Below are 14,445 nucleotides of genomic sequence, written 5' to 3' on the forward strand. Positions count from 1 at the left end.
TGTTGAGGAGGACAACTATGGTGGTATTTTTGGCTGAAAAATCTTCCATTTTTTTTTTCCTGCAATCAGTAAACAAAGATGTCAGAAGAAGTTGCTGTACCACGTAACTGGATCTTCTCAACCAATTCCTTCGCCAAAAGTTACTCCGATCCTCGCGGTGAGGGGGTGTCAATCTATTCTCCGATAGGTCAAAGTACATATACGACAAAGTCAAGAAACCTGACTCCGATTAAGATCACTTGCGACTCGAATTCGGTCTCTTTCATTTTGCAGAAACTAATTCTGTCAATGGATGTTTCTGCATACGATAATGCAGGGAACCTGATAACTCCTGGTACAGGTGTTAAAAACATGTATCTTGGCTTGGAATCCATTATTCAATCATTGACCATCAAAGCAGGAGGAGAAACAGTTGTCAATATACCAAACTATCCTCTTTATCTAGTACAAACGTACCGCAATCTATCTGCCGGTAGTAAGAAATTGTTGAGCCAACTTTCCGGATATGGAAACACCAATATCTTTGCAACATCGAGTACCATCTCCATCAACCATCACCCTTTTGTGGGTTTCTTTCATCCGACAAATGACCAGTTCTTCCCTGTTTGGGCACTTCCAAATCAAGCACTCGAAATCATAATCACACTTGCGGATCCTTCAACCATCTTTACATCGGCTGGAGTTGGAGAGATAAGAGTATCGAATATCAGAACTTTAATTTCGTATGTTACACCACCACCAAGCAGCGTCATCAATTCAACACGTGCTATAAGTGATGGAAAGCCAATATTCTATGACTATGTGCGCTCAACCCAAACGGAAAATGCATGTAGTGGTGGAAACCGGAATACATTTTTGCTTCATATGAGTGGTGTAAGGTCACTTCAAGGGATCGAAATGTCGTTTGTGGACGATGATGTTCTCAATGACCAGACGAAAGATAAGGCGCTAATGTATTCTTCACAAGGGCTACGCGAGTGGCGTATTCAACTGGGGCCAAATCTTACCATTCCAAGTGGAACGCAAGGGTTCAGCCATAGCCCATCTGATAATCAAATGTTACTGGTCACACAGTTATCAAATAACAACTTTGACCAACTCGGGGAGATGGATATGTCATTCGCAGATTATGATTCAAAAGCCTTTTCATTTGGATGGAGTTTTGCCAGCAAGGATGAAGGCAGTCAGGCGGCATTGAGTTTTACAGGGACAGATGGCTTGTTAAGAGTGCATACGCAACATGCTGTTGCGCCTACGCAAAAGGTGCACATGGTCTCCACCTACCACGAGAATGTCACACTTTCCATTGGTGCTGTTGTGACTGTGGTTTGAAGGGTTAAAATTGATAGCCCGCCTGGGGCGCCAAGAGCGCAGTGAACATTGTCCGCCGTTTTCGCTCTTTCTCTTTCAAGCTTCCCTTAGACAGCCACACGCTACCTGTTTGATTATGGGGTTGGATGTAGGTTGAGGGTAAATGACCCCGAAGTCCAGTAACATGTTATACATAGAACCCGAGATCGGGGACAATCACCCTCGCCACCCAAATAGCAGTAGTTCACTGGATTAGATCACTCGATTCTACCACCTGCCACCCTCTCAACAAAGTCGTCAGCGTTCTTGTGAAGTTCTGTAAGTTTCCTCAGCCCAGTGTCTCCATGACTAGAAATCTTTTGACTTTTCTCTCGGACTCCTGCTGAGAAAAGCGGTGACTCTTGTACTTGGCGATTTACGTGCTGCACATGTTTATTCAATGTAGTGGCATGCCGGACTGCTTGATTAGCAAAGTTCCTTGCTTTGGCAACATATGACGGCGCGTTATTCCACAGAACATTTGCCTTTGCTTTCGCTTTAGAAAACCAATTAGGCATCTTGATTTATAGAACAGAAGAGATATTATTTTTTCAGCTCTACATAGCAAAGGAAAAAACCTAGTATGGCATATTACCGAGCCAATTACTTGAGTGATACATATGCTATTTCGCCACCGATTCCAAATCTGCAAAAACGTCAAGTGGGTGTCGCACTAGACTATTCAAAGATTGATATCCTCGGACGACCACAAGTTGTCTATTCGTGGAACCGCAATGTCCATGAGAAAGACCTAGCAACAAAGACGAACTATGCAGCACCGAAATATGAACCGAGGCTCTCGTCTTCTGATGTTCTGAAATTTTCGGCTGCCCAACGAACTACCAAGGCTTACAGGGACGGTCTTGAATATGTTAAAGCAGAGGAAGATTACAGGAAGAAACAGAAGTATCTTGATTCGATTACTCCAAGTAGACAAGGGAATGCATTGACCGTTGGAACGCAAAATTCCCTTTCAGGATTACCGATTCCTGATGAATCAGGGCATGTGTTTTCCTATCCCGCATCAGTGACTTCCCAAACGGGCTTAATGTTTGAAGCACCACCTAATGGAAATGAGATTCCAGCACAGCCACGTAATGTAAATTCTACTCCCCTAGAACCTGTAATTCTAACAAGGGAGACGGAAATTAGACGAGATGCAGTTGGAAATGACCGTGTCAATCATGGGACTGGCGCTGCTGTTCCATTGGATGCGATGACAATGTCCGATGCTTATATTCCACCAATTCCAGGCAGTTTCCCTGGCTTGACTCCAGAGGTTCATGTGGAATCTCCTCAAATCGATGCCTCCGTGGAAACAATGCCTCGTAGTGCCGCACCAATTCCGCATGATACAGTACTCCTGAATGACCGCCATGATCCGTCTGGTGTAGCGGATGTTTTAGAGAGAAACTCCGTCAATGAAAAATTTATCCCGGTTCCTGCTAGAACTCCATTTCACTTCAAAGGTAAGGAAGCAACCATATTAGCAGGTTCCAAAAGGAAAGCAAATGCACCCCCGCCGATTCCTCGGTTGAATAAAAAGAAGCAAAAAACAGAGCCAGTAACTCCACCATCAACCCCATCACCTGTTGCTCCTCCACATCCTCCGGATGTGATTTTTGCTGGAGTTGCTCCTCATGGAACCAAAAGAAGACAGTACAAACAACCAGATGATAAGCAGACCACGGTAAAAAGACAAAGAATAGATTCTTCTATACCCGAACGAGAGGAAGTAGAGGAAATTAGATTAACATCCCCTGAAGAAGTTGAAAAACATATACGAGCCAAAAATAGGAGAAAAGTCAATTTTGCACCAGCACCTCCGAATGTTGCTGTCAATCCTCCAACGTTAGTACCGCTAACCGCGGACTTGGGAAGCGAAGTACGTCCACTCGCAAGATTGCGAGGACAACGTGAAGCGGAATATGTTGTCCCTCCTGCACAAACACAATCGACACTGCGTGTGGAACCTACAGTTCGAAGTAGAAGGAGAAAAGGAGCAGAGGATGTCACACTTCCACCGAGGAAGAAACAGAGGATAGCGTAAGGTTTTTTCGCCCCATCTTTATCGATAAGATGGGCACCGTCGAGCGCTTCGTCTTTTGCCAAGCTCCTCAAATTTTACTTCCTAGCTACAATATAACATGTCTGGAATTAATAGTAGACATTCTACGGGGTTACGTACCGTAGATAACACAAATCTCTTATCTCCATATGTGACAGGCGAAATGGTTGGCTTCGATGTTGGAGCCAAGATAAAGGGGTTCGATGTTGGAGAATTTAAGCATTTATCTAATGAAAATGGTAAACTTAAAGTCAACGAGGTTGAAACCACCTCTGAATGCTTACCTTGTACGAATGAACATGGCGTCGTATCCATTGGATTAAATGTTGATAACAAGAGGCTTGAAATTGATGAGGAGAGTCGGTTGACCACAATCGACGTATCTGCGCATCAACCTCTTGTCTACTCAAAAGAGGGTCATGATATCCAACTTCAGTTTGATGATTCATCTTTATCTGTAGAAGAAGAAAAACTGAAAGTGATTCCCGAAAATTATGAGTTCCCAATGTACCGTGATGATGAATCGCGGACGGTTGGTATTCGAGTGGATGAGACATTATCCATTAACGAAAACGGACTTTCAGTGAACTTTCCACCACCGCCACCTCTAGAAACACTGAAGAAACCTCTATATCGGGATAATGGAATCGGTGTCAAACTTCACAAGAGTTTGAAGGTGAATAGTTCAGATGAACTCGAAACAAACTCAAGCCAACTGTTCAAAGCATTTGGGGCTATAAAGACATCCAGCGGTGCTGATACGCTGTTAGACATCGGGTCTTCATGGCTCGACTTTGGATTCGATAGTTTGACCGAAATGACTAATGTGTTAGGAGAGGTAGACACCACAGCCATTCGCCTAATGGTAGATAGTTCCATATTCAGCCAAGCGGGTTCGAGATTGTCCCTGAAATCACCCGGATATGAACAAATCATGTATGGGAACCTTACTTATGGCTACTCGGGAAGTTCTTCATTCACCTATTCGTCCACGCTTCAGGAGTTGCGTGTACCCAATGTAAAGTTAAGCGGAACATTGCCTGCGATTGGAGGTGGCTCGTATGCTGTAAGTAAAGACTATCTTTCGCAATTTTATCAAGGCTCTCAAACTGGAGCGATCGCCGTGAGTCCGGAGGCTGCTGGACGTCGAGAGATAGGCTGTTTGGTCGATAATCAGACCATCAGAATTGTTGGAAATGCACTCACAGGTGGGTACATTTTTCAGGACTTTAATGGCGTATCTATTCGACCTGGAACGACCAATGATGTGGTATTATCTCTTAAATGCGAGGCTGGCAGTTGTCTCCAAATGGTCAAAGCAGATACCATTAAAGACGTACTGACTTGCAGCAATGGTATCGAGAGAGTACAGAATGACCTTCAACTCGATCTAAAAGTTGATGCTAATTCAGGTTTGGCTATGGTCAACAGGGGAACCATACGGGATACCTTCACAGCCTCCCAAGGGGTAACCAGGACGGGGAACGACTTCAGACTGAGTTTAACAGCACAGTCACCCGATCTTACTCTAAACAATGGTGTTCTGAGTTCAAACATCGCTGCGGGAATTGGACTGCAAAAAAATGGTGCGATTTTGTCAACAAACCTAAGAGGTATCAATGGAGTGCAAGTTAGCGGCGATTTGATTTCATGTTCGATTTCAGGAAGCGATACTATTCTTCGCGTAGGCGATGCCTTAAGAGGTAATTATGTGGGCAGTACCAACTCATATGGAAGTATTATTGTTGTTGGAAATACGATTCAGTATAACATGATTCCTCCTCAATTCGTAAGTAACAGTCCAAATCTCATCATTACAGGTTCGTATCCGCTTTATAACTTTACCCTCATTGACCCTACGCCATTATCGAAGCAAAGGGATACCGATAATACTGAACAGAGTGATACCGCAGAAGTGTTAAAAACGGATGTTCCATCAGGCAACACTGTTATTTTGTCCGGAGCAACTCCATTATCAACCGTACCTTTTCCAGCGATGGTCTCCCCGCCCTTGACAGTCCCTATGGCTGTAAACTCCATCCTCCCAATCGTCTCAACGTTCCCTTGGGGAATGATTTTCGGAGGGTCATGCAAACGTAAGGTTCAACGAGATGCGGAAGGACAACCTATACTCGATGGCGATGGAAACCCCATTTACGAACCAATAGACCCTGTTACCTTCATGCCACCACTTGAACCCGGGAGCAATGTCGCAATTGCTTCTGATCCAATAGGAGGTTGTACTCGTCTCTTGTTTGATATGCCTTCATGTTATCGAGGCATCAAATACGAATACCCTCAGCAAGCAATCAATCTCTCAATGTTAAGAGATTACGACAATGATGTTATCAAACCTTGGGTCGGAAGCCAGATAACTAATCTAACTTCAAATAATGTTACATTTGGCGGCAATATCTCAGGGAAAGTCATTACAGGAAGCAGAGTTCAAACGACCGCCTCTGTAGCAGGAGGCTCGTCTGTCTTTATTTCAAATAGTTTTGACAGTACAAAATCGTCTTGGCTGGGTCTGGATGGTTCTGGTCTTTTAGGGTATGCTAGTGATGCTGCTACGTGGTTAGGAGCACAAGACAAGCCGATTTACATTTACAGACGGACATCTAGTGCAGTATCTCTGGGTCTAAGAGTGGACACAAATGGTTCATGCGTTGTAGGGGGTGACCTAACTGTCGGAGCCTCTTCTGTAAACGGTTTACGTTCCCTTATCGTAAGCAATCCGAGTACAGGGACGAACGGATGCAGCATTCTTTATCTAACGGCTTCAGGGGGTTCTGGAGTGATGTTTTTGAATGGAAACAACCGGAGTTCGGACGGTGGGATTAACGCAATGACGTTGAGAAACGATATTGGTAACCTTCGGCTTCAAGCACAGACCGCTAGAGGACTAACAATACAGGCAAACACTGGAATCGTTACGCTGGATGCTACAAATGATGCATCCTCTACAACAACAGGTGCATTACAAATTCCCGGTGGATTAGGAGTGCAAGGCACAGTGTACATGGGAAAGTATGCTATTATATCTACTACAGCCGCTGCCGCCTTTCAAATAAACAACGCATCATTCGGATATACAGCAACAGCAGGTCAATGGGTAACAAATACCATTGCTGGAGACTACATCATTCGAGCCTCCGCTAGTAATTTGCGTATTGGTACAAATAATGCAACGGCTTCGAATTTGGATATTCTCTCATCTGGGAATGTTATTATCAATACGACAACTGATGCTACTTCCTCAACATCTGGCTCGTTCCAGGTGAAAGGTGGAGTTAGCATCGCTAAATCACTGTACGTTGGAGGGGATGTATACACAAATGGAGTGAAATTGGCTACTGAAAGTTCTCTAACAACATCCATTGCTACGAAGCAAAATGCCAGTCCTTTACTCGATGCAATCAGTGGTTTAACAACGACACCGAATTCCTTCGTCATGGGAACTGCTGGGGGCTTTACAGTATCACCTGTCTCTACAATTCTAGGGGGATTCCAACCTCTTCTTACTACATCGTCTGCATTGAATGTTAATTCTCTAACAACGAGTGGTGGAATATTTGTCCAAGGCACCTCAGATATAGTGTTTCGAGTAGATAATGTAGGCAATGGACTCTTGACAGGTGGCTTACTTGTTGAACATGATCTAAATGTTGAAGGACTGATCATTCAAAATGGAGTCGAAGTGGCTACGCAACAATGGAGTGTCGCTACAATGACCGGCATGACAAGTCCTCTTAGTCAATCCTTGACTTCGCTTCAAACACTTGTTCAGAATAACAAGGCCGCCGCAGATACAGCACTTGCTACTAAACAAAGTGCGTCTGCGTTACTCGATTCTATCAGCGGTTTAACGCCGGCGGCTAACACTTTCATCATGGGAACACCCACAGGGTTCTCAGTTGTTCCTACATCGAATATACTTTCCTCATATCAACCTCTTATTACCTCATCGACTGCGCTATCATTTAACAGTGCCACTGTTGGCGGGGGTATAACCATTCAAAATGGCGCAGCATCTACAACATTGTCCTTAGTAAATACTGGGAGTAATGTTACATGGGGCATGAGAGTTGCCGGAAGCACAGGAGACGGAACATTATCAGCAGGCGGATTCGGTCTAAATAGTTCTTATAACAATACAGGCTTTGTTCTGAGAGTTTCCAATACAGGCGTAACGCAGATACCAAACACAACCGATTCAACTAGTGTGACAACAGGTGCTTTCCAGGTATCAGGTGGAGTCAGCATAGGAAAAACTCTAACCCTAGGAGCAGGTGGAGGAGGATTGCAGCCGGCTGCCATAGTCATCAATGCGCCTTCAAGTGCCACAGCGTCTACCGCCGTTCTGATTAGTAACAATGCTGCTTCGAGTAATTCTTGGGGTATATACCACGCTGCAACTAATGGAACAGGTATACTTACCAATGGGAGCCTCGGGTTTTATAACTATGGAACTAGCGCCCATCAATTCATTCTCAAAGCCAATGGAACCATTGCCATCACTTCGACTACAGACTCATCGTCGACTATAATGGGCGCATTGCAGGTATCAGGAGGTTTAGGTGTCGCTAAAATGCTGTACGTTGGTGGAGACATTTTCTCCAATAATCTCAAACTTGCAACCGAGAGTTATGTAGGGACAGCCATTGCTAATAAACAGGCATCAAGTCCACTATTATCGTCTATAAGCGGTCTTGCATTATCAGCGAATTCATTTATTGTTGGGAGTTCTGCTACATCATTCTCGGTGAAAACTCCTGAAGAGGTGAAGACAATATTAGGCATTACCAATGTCGACATCTCAGGGAAGCAAAATGCAAGTCCTTTACTCGATTCCCTTGCATCGATGAGTCCAATGTCGAACATGTTTGTCATGGGAGATGATGTCCAAGGATTTACCCTTGTGAATGATATTTCCGTTCGAAGTATTTTAAACATTGTCGACTATGCCCCCAGCATATCAGCACTGCAAACATCGAAACAAGATGTTATAACATCTTCTAGTAATCTGTTGGCAAATACAATTCTTGCTAACGATACATCCGAGGCAACAACCGTATCAAGTGGCGCTCTACAGGTTAAAGGAGGAATAGGGGTTTCTAAAAGTATCTTCTCAGGTGGAAACATTACAGGAAAAGTTCTCATAGCCGCCTCTACAGGTGGATATTTCAAGTTGAGAAGTGACACTCCCTCTACGAAAGGTGACTACACTATCTCCTACAACAACTCCGGAGACGCCCTTCACGTCCACCTCGCCGGCTCGTCTGATAGCGTAGACCAACGTCGTTATGAATTCGGTCATTATTCCAGTGATACCTTTGGAACATGGAATAGCCGATTCTCGGTTAACACCTACACCGGAGACCTCATCTCGTCCGGTAATCTAACTATCGGTTCGCCACTTAACGGGCTACGGGCTATTATTCTTAAAAACCTCGACTCTGGGAGCAATAGTTGTGCCATCCAATACTTCCAGAATGCAGCAGGTTCTGCTGTTATGTTTTTGAACGGAAACAACCGGAGTTCGGATGGAGGCGTTAACACAATGACATTGAGAAACGATATTGGAAATCTTCGGCTCCAAGCACAGACCGCTAAAGGACTAACGATACAGGCAAATACCGGAAATGTCACAATTGATTCTACAACACCAGCATTGAGTTCTTCCACAGGAGCATTGGTCGTTTCAGGAGGTGTCGCGGTTGCTGCACATGTTGTTGCAGGAGGGAATCTGTATTCGAACGGTGCTGTCTATAGCAATGGTCAGGTTTGTGCTACTCAACCATGGGTTGCCAGTCAAACATTTCTAAGAAATGTTCAAGTTATCAAACTTTTGACTAAAGACGTGTGGCAATCCAACAATGCCTCGAAGGTCTTCTATGTTTCAACACCTGGCAAGGTACTTATGGAGTGGACGCTTAACCTCCATGGCACAGCAAACTCAAATGGTACATTGTCAATATTTCTCGGACAAAGCGCTGGGTCGATGCCTCTCGTGTACTCGAGCGACTTTAACTTTAATTCGGGAGTCAATCGTACAATCACAGCAGCCTTTGTTGTTACAGGGATGTCCGATAACATTGCTTACTTCACAAATTTTAGTATCAGTCAGGCTGCTCCCGATAACACAACTGATGTTACCCTCATTAAAATCACTGAACTCGGACAATAGATGACGCGCGCACTGCCATCATTTAAAAAAGAAGCTATGCAAGATAAGAATGCGATGCGCGGATATTGAAGGTCATTCAGTATTGAACATCAAGGACGCCGTGAAGGGCGACATGTGTAACTTCTGGAGGTACTGTCAAGGTATGATGACAGGAGATAAAAAACGTATCATATTGTTTCTTCCGAAAACAGACCAGAACGAACACATCTTCAAAGAGATTATGTCAATCGTCCACTTGAAGAAACTGGATGAAATCTGCTTTCGAAATTCCGGCTACTTAGCCATCTTGCAGGATTGCGTTCTCTTAGGACACAATCATAATGAAAGGCTCTTTGTTCTAGAAATGCGGATGGAAACGTGAACGCAGCTTCCCTTTTTTTCTCTATAAAAAGATGGGGATGCAGATGGAGAACTGTATCCCCATTGGGTCATACAGTCCTTTCCTTTTCATGGCTTCTTTCGTTGGACTGACCACAAAAAGAAACGAAAAAGAAACCACACGCATCTGAAACACAGATGCCAACACAGCTTTTTGTGCAGCGATGCACGGGTCTATTATGTAACACTCGACTAAGATAACAGTTTTATTCCCATTGACGCTGATAAGCCCTCACATGCTCCTAATAAAAGCTCTAAAAATGCCAGTAATTTAACATGGCTTTCAATTGAGTCGATGTCCTGCATTTCATCCTCAACCATCAACCTAAGTTGTACACAGGTGAACAAGCAACAACTCCACTGTTCCTCCATATCTTCGAATGTTGGATCATAATGAGCACTTTTAAATCCTTCTCTGATGCTTCCAAGAATGGTCATGTACTTTGTAATGCTCTGTTGATCTCTAATTTCTTCGCATGCAAAACACACTGCTAGCCATGCCCACCGAGTCATGGTTCGAAGGTGTATGAATTTCGGGTTCGACTCGCTATCACTCTTTTGACTGCTCATGTTGTTGAAGAATGTTTTAGAATTAGCAAGGGGGCAAGCCCTCCGCGCTGGATATATAGAGGGTGTTCTTTTCCGATTGGGCGAAAAGTACTTAAATTATCGATACGACAGGGATTTTTAGTATGCGCCACAAAAATTTACAGGGTCTACAGAGGGTCGGCAATTCCCCCATGGGGAATGAAAGACCACGCAGTGAACAATGTCTGGTGTGAGGTGGCTCGGCTCTCCAAAGGTACTCTAGATAACCACGTGCTACCTGTGTTGATTATTGGGTGGTGTAGGTTGAGGGTGAATGACCCCGAAGTGCATTAACATGTTATACATGAAAACTGAGATTGGGGTCATTTACCCTCGCTCATTCAAGATCACCAGGTAGCCACATTCTACTTTTCTTAAGCCTGCCATCCTCCAATCCCATCCCAGCGGTACTCCAGACTACGTAAATCTACTCGATATGCTTGCCAGTCGGGATTCCCTAGCTGACTGCATTCAGCTATCCACTCCATCAGAAAACTATGGACGCTGAACAACATGTCAACAACACCGATTTCCTCTCCAACTTCGTCAAGTTCTTCTCCATATTTTCTCACTTTTTCTTTGTTGTCAACAAAAGGAACCCTCATATAAGGACTCTTCTCTGGGTTTGTCACGATGAAATTAATGATGTCTAAGACAATCGCTATGATTTGTCTTTCCTCATCCGAGTTAGCATTGTAGCCCATTGTAGGAATAAGAAGAGAGCCATCCGTAGGCGCGCTGAATGTGATATTGAAGAATTCCTTGAAACTCGTCATACTGTTTTGTGGTGTAAGTGTGTGGATTTGCTAGCGAGCTTGCCTCTTTTATATTCACAACTCATCCATCGATGGAACCTTCAGTATGATGCCATGTAGATGAGGATGCACGCAGACACGTCGTTGTTCTACATAACCATGATGTACCTATCACACCATCCGCCGGATGTTAGATGGAAAAGAATGCAAATATACATCTAAGTTTCTGCAGATAACGAGAATGGAAGCACCGCGCAAGAAATTAGGAACAAGTTCGCCAAAGAGACTAAGGGGGAGACCTCGGAAGATAGATTCATAACAAAAGATGTATATACTTGATATGACTCTTTGAATGATTTATACAATAATTTCACGCAGTGAACAATGTCTGGTGTGAGGGGGTTCGGCTCTCCAAAGATACTCTAGATAACCACGTGCTACCTGTGTTGATTATTGGGTGGTGTAGGTTGAGGGTGAATGACCCCGAAGTCAACTTGTATGTTATACATGGAAACTGAGATTGGGGTCATTTACCCTCGCTACCCAGATAGCAAGGGAAACCTGGTTCACTGCGACTTATTTGCATGAGTTACAATGCTTAGGTAAGCAAAAGATGGCATCCCACTTTGTCGATGAGAGATCGAACATGTTATATCGATAGGATGAGAGGTCATGTATTGAACCATCATATCGATAAGATGGGAGGGTTCCTTTTCCGTTTATAAAAGAGGGTCGCCGGTCTCCCCTCCCCAGCTCGAAGCCTTCTTTTCAAAAATGATTCCATATACAACATTCGAATACAGCTGCAATTAACAATGGAGAAAATGATGAGGCGAGCAAGTGAAGAAGAGCTAAATGAGATGAAGAGGTTCTACCAACTCACAGTTGACAATGAGATGCACCAAGCAGTCGTAACAACAAATCGCCGTAGAAAGGAGGCAATTGAAAGGAAAATGGTTAAGAAGGATGTGAGGACAATCATAGGCGAAGATGGTTCAAATATGTATGTGGCATCACTAGTAGAGGAGAAGCTAAATGCTTTGGTGGATGACGTCAAGCAGGGGCTAATGGAGGCAGGATATACAGAAGACCAAGTGATGGAGATTATCACAATCTACCGCAAACAACGAAAAGTGTTGAGACTGAAGGTCTCCCGAGTACCATCAGTAAAGGAAGGTGGAGAGATGGAGTCCCAAGCTAAAGTGATTTCATAAAGTGTGGCATTTGAACCTAGTGGCAAGATAAAGTGATTTCATAAAGTGTGGCGTTTGAACCTAGTAGCAAGAATTTGCTCGAGTAAAATCACCAAACGAACCGCCCAAGGGAAACGAACCGCCCAAGGGGAAACGAACCATGGAGTCTTGAGAAGAAGCGAATGTCAAGTTTGGACACGTGAAATATTAGATGCGTAAAATTTTACGTGTATGTCAGAGAAAATTTTCGGCGTAGATGCGCACATCCCTTCATCAATAGTCCCGGACTTGGACAAACACCTTGGAAGACTCGAAACACTTTGAAACACTTTGAAACACTTTGAAACACTCCAATGCATTGGGCAAACACTTCAATACGGCTTATTATATAGAATATTATAAGCCGGGTATATCATATTATACACTGGGTATATCATATTATAAGCCGGCTGATACAGTGCATCAGATAAGCCATTCGGCTTATCTGATGCACTGTATCACCGACACCATGACCACTGATATCCAAGGACAACGAGGAGTCAGTATCCTCTCTACCCTTGAGGAAGGCTACCCCTGGGCAGAAGGAAGCGATGCCTTTGGAGCCGAGAACTCTATCAAGCGGCTCGGAGCAGCTATGGCCACCTGGGTCGAAGTTTGGATTCGTGAGCTGTTCGAAGACCCAAACAAACCCCTCGAACACTATCATGGTGAAGATTGGGTGGTAGACGGGGCTTTGAAGCCATACGCCACGAGCCAGCCCCTCACAATGCATATAGTGGAGCCCTACAGTAGGGCTTCCAACAGCAGTCAAGCAGCTGTTGGTATCATCGCCAATGCAAAAAAGATGGGGAAGAGATTACGGGACATACCCTGCGCCGCCTGGCTTGACGCTGGAGTCCCTCAACATGCGGCCGGAAACCCCAAAATGGCCCGCTTCACCCTCTGGCCCGATCGTGAAGCCCACGATTTCGTGGAGATAGCCATCGAAGCTGTGAGAGCAGTATTGCTAAAGCTAGCCAACGCAGCTGAAACCACAGAAGAGCAGCTCCATCCCAAACATCGGGAGCACACCTATTACCACTTTCAAGCAGTTAACTTGAAAAGGGCCATGGAGACATTCACAGCCCTTTATGTAACCCGAGCCAACAGTTCCAAGACCCCTGGAACCCCAGCTCTGGAAGCCACTGACCAAATTTGGTTCTGTGCAAACATCATGGGGCATACTACCATAATCTGGATGATCAATGAAGACAGCTTTGAAGCTGACAATGACTATCCAGTTGTGTCATGGTAGAAGCAAGGTTCGGGCACTCACATAGGAGTCGCCGAACCTTCTTTTTTGAAGGGGGGATGTAGCGAACAACTCTGATAGACAGGTTTGCTCAAAGGCATCAGGTGACCATGATTGAGGTTTCCGCAATTGTAACCTAAGCTTCAAAACTCCTCAGATCAAGCTCGGTTCTGGGCTACACCAGCGCAGCATGAAGGATATGTTATGCAGCCATGATCGATCATGGCAATGGTCCAAGATGGGAAGATCGGATGCCGCCACCCTAATGAAGGCTACGGAAACTAGTGTAGATGTTACCATAGCATATTCTTGTATAAAAAGACAAATTCAAAAAAATAGGTCGGCAGGGCAGAAGCTGTAGTGACACAAAATCCCCACAACTAGCTTCTCAACTCCAATCTTAGGTTACCAGGAACCTAACAGAGTGCTTCAATGGCCTGATCACCCACACTGAAGCCTCTAAATCCTGCTCGGTTCACAACTAACTGACTCTTCTTGCCTCTCACCCCCAATTCGCTACCGACACCCAAAGAAAGGATTCCGAGACTATGATTCCTAGTACGGACACCCACATAACCTGCTAGGAGACCCAAGTTGTCTTTACCATAGTCTACCTACAAAAAATCCGTTACAAA

General features: G+C 44.4%; 4 protein-coding genes across 4 annotated transcripts; all 4 read left to right on the forward strand.

Moving 5' to 3' along the window:
• Positions 1-1,933: 1,933 nt before the first annotated feature.
• On the forward strand, positions 1,934-3,400 carry SPPG_08968 (uncharacterized protein; the record flags this gene model as incomplete). The annotated part of the gene is made up of 1 exon (XM_016757118.1): positions 1,934-3,400. One exon carries the CDS (start codon positions 1,934-1,936, stop codon positions 3,398-3,400), a length of 1,467 nt encoding a protein of 488 aa, XP_016610894.1.
• A 97-nt stretch (positions 3,401-3,497) lies between these two features.
• SPPG_01935 (uncharacterized protein) lies at positions 3,498-9,605 on the forward strand (the record flags this gene model as incomplete). The annotated part of the gene is made up of 1 exon (XM_016750244.1): positions 3,498-9,605. The coding sequence occupies one exon, from the start codon at positions 3,498-3,500 to the stop codon at positions 9,603-9,605; it is 6,108 nt and encodes a 2,035-aa protein (XP_016610895.1).
• Positions 9,606-12,141: 2,536 nt separating this feature from the next.
• Positions 12,142-12,540, forward strand: SPPG_01937 (uncharacterized protein; the record flags this gene model as incomplete). Its single annotated transcript, XM_016750245.1, has 1 exon — positions 12,142-12,540. The coding sequence occupies one exon, from the start codon at positions 12,142-12,144 to the stop codon at positions 12,538-12,540; it is 399 nt and encodes a 132-aa protein (XP_016610896.1).
• A 487-nt stretch (positions 12,541-13,027) lies between these two features.
• Positions 13,028-13,813, forward strand: SPPG_01938 (uncharacterized protein; the record flags this gene model as incomplete). The annotated part of the gene is made up of 1 exon (XM_016750246.1): positions 13,028-13,813. One exon carries the CDS (start codon positions 13,028-13,030, stop codon positions 13,811-13,813), a length of 786 nt encoding a protein of 261 aa, XP_016610897.1.
• Positions 13,814-14,445: the final 632 nt, after the last annotated feature.

This window comes from Spizellomyces punctatus (genome assembly GCF_000182565.1).
Source record: "Spizellomyces punctatus DAOM BR117 chromosome Unknown supercont1.3, whole genome shotgun sequence".
NCBI classification, from domain to species: domain Eukaryota; kingdom Fungi; phylum Chytridiomycota; class Chytridiomycetes; order Spizellomycetales; family Spizellomycetaceae; genus Spizellomyces; species Spizellomyces punctatus.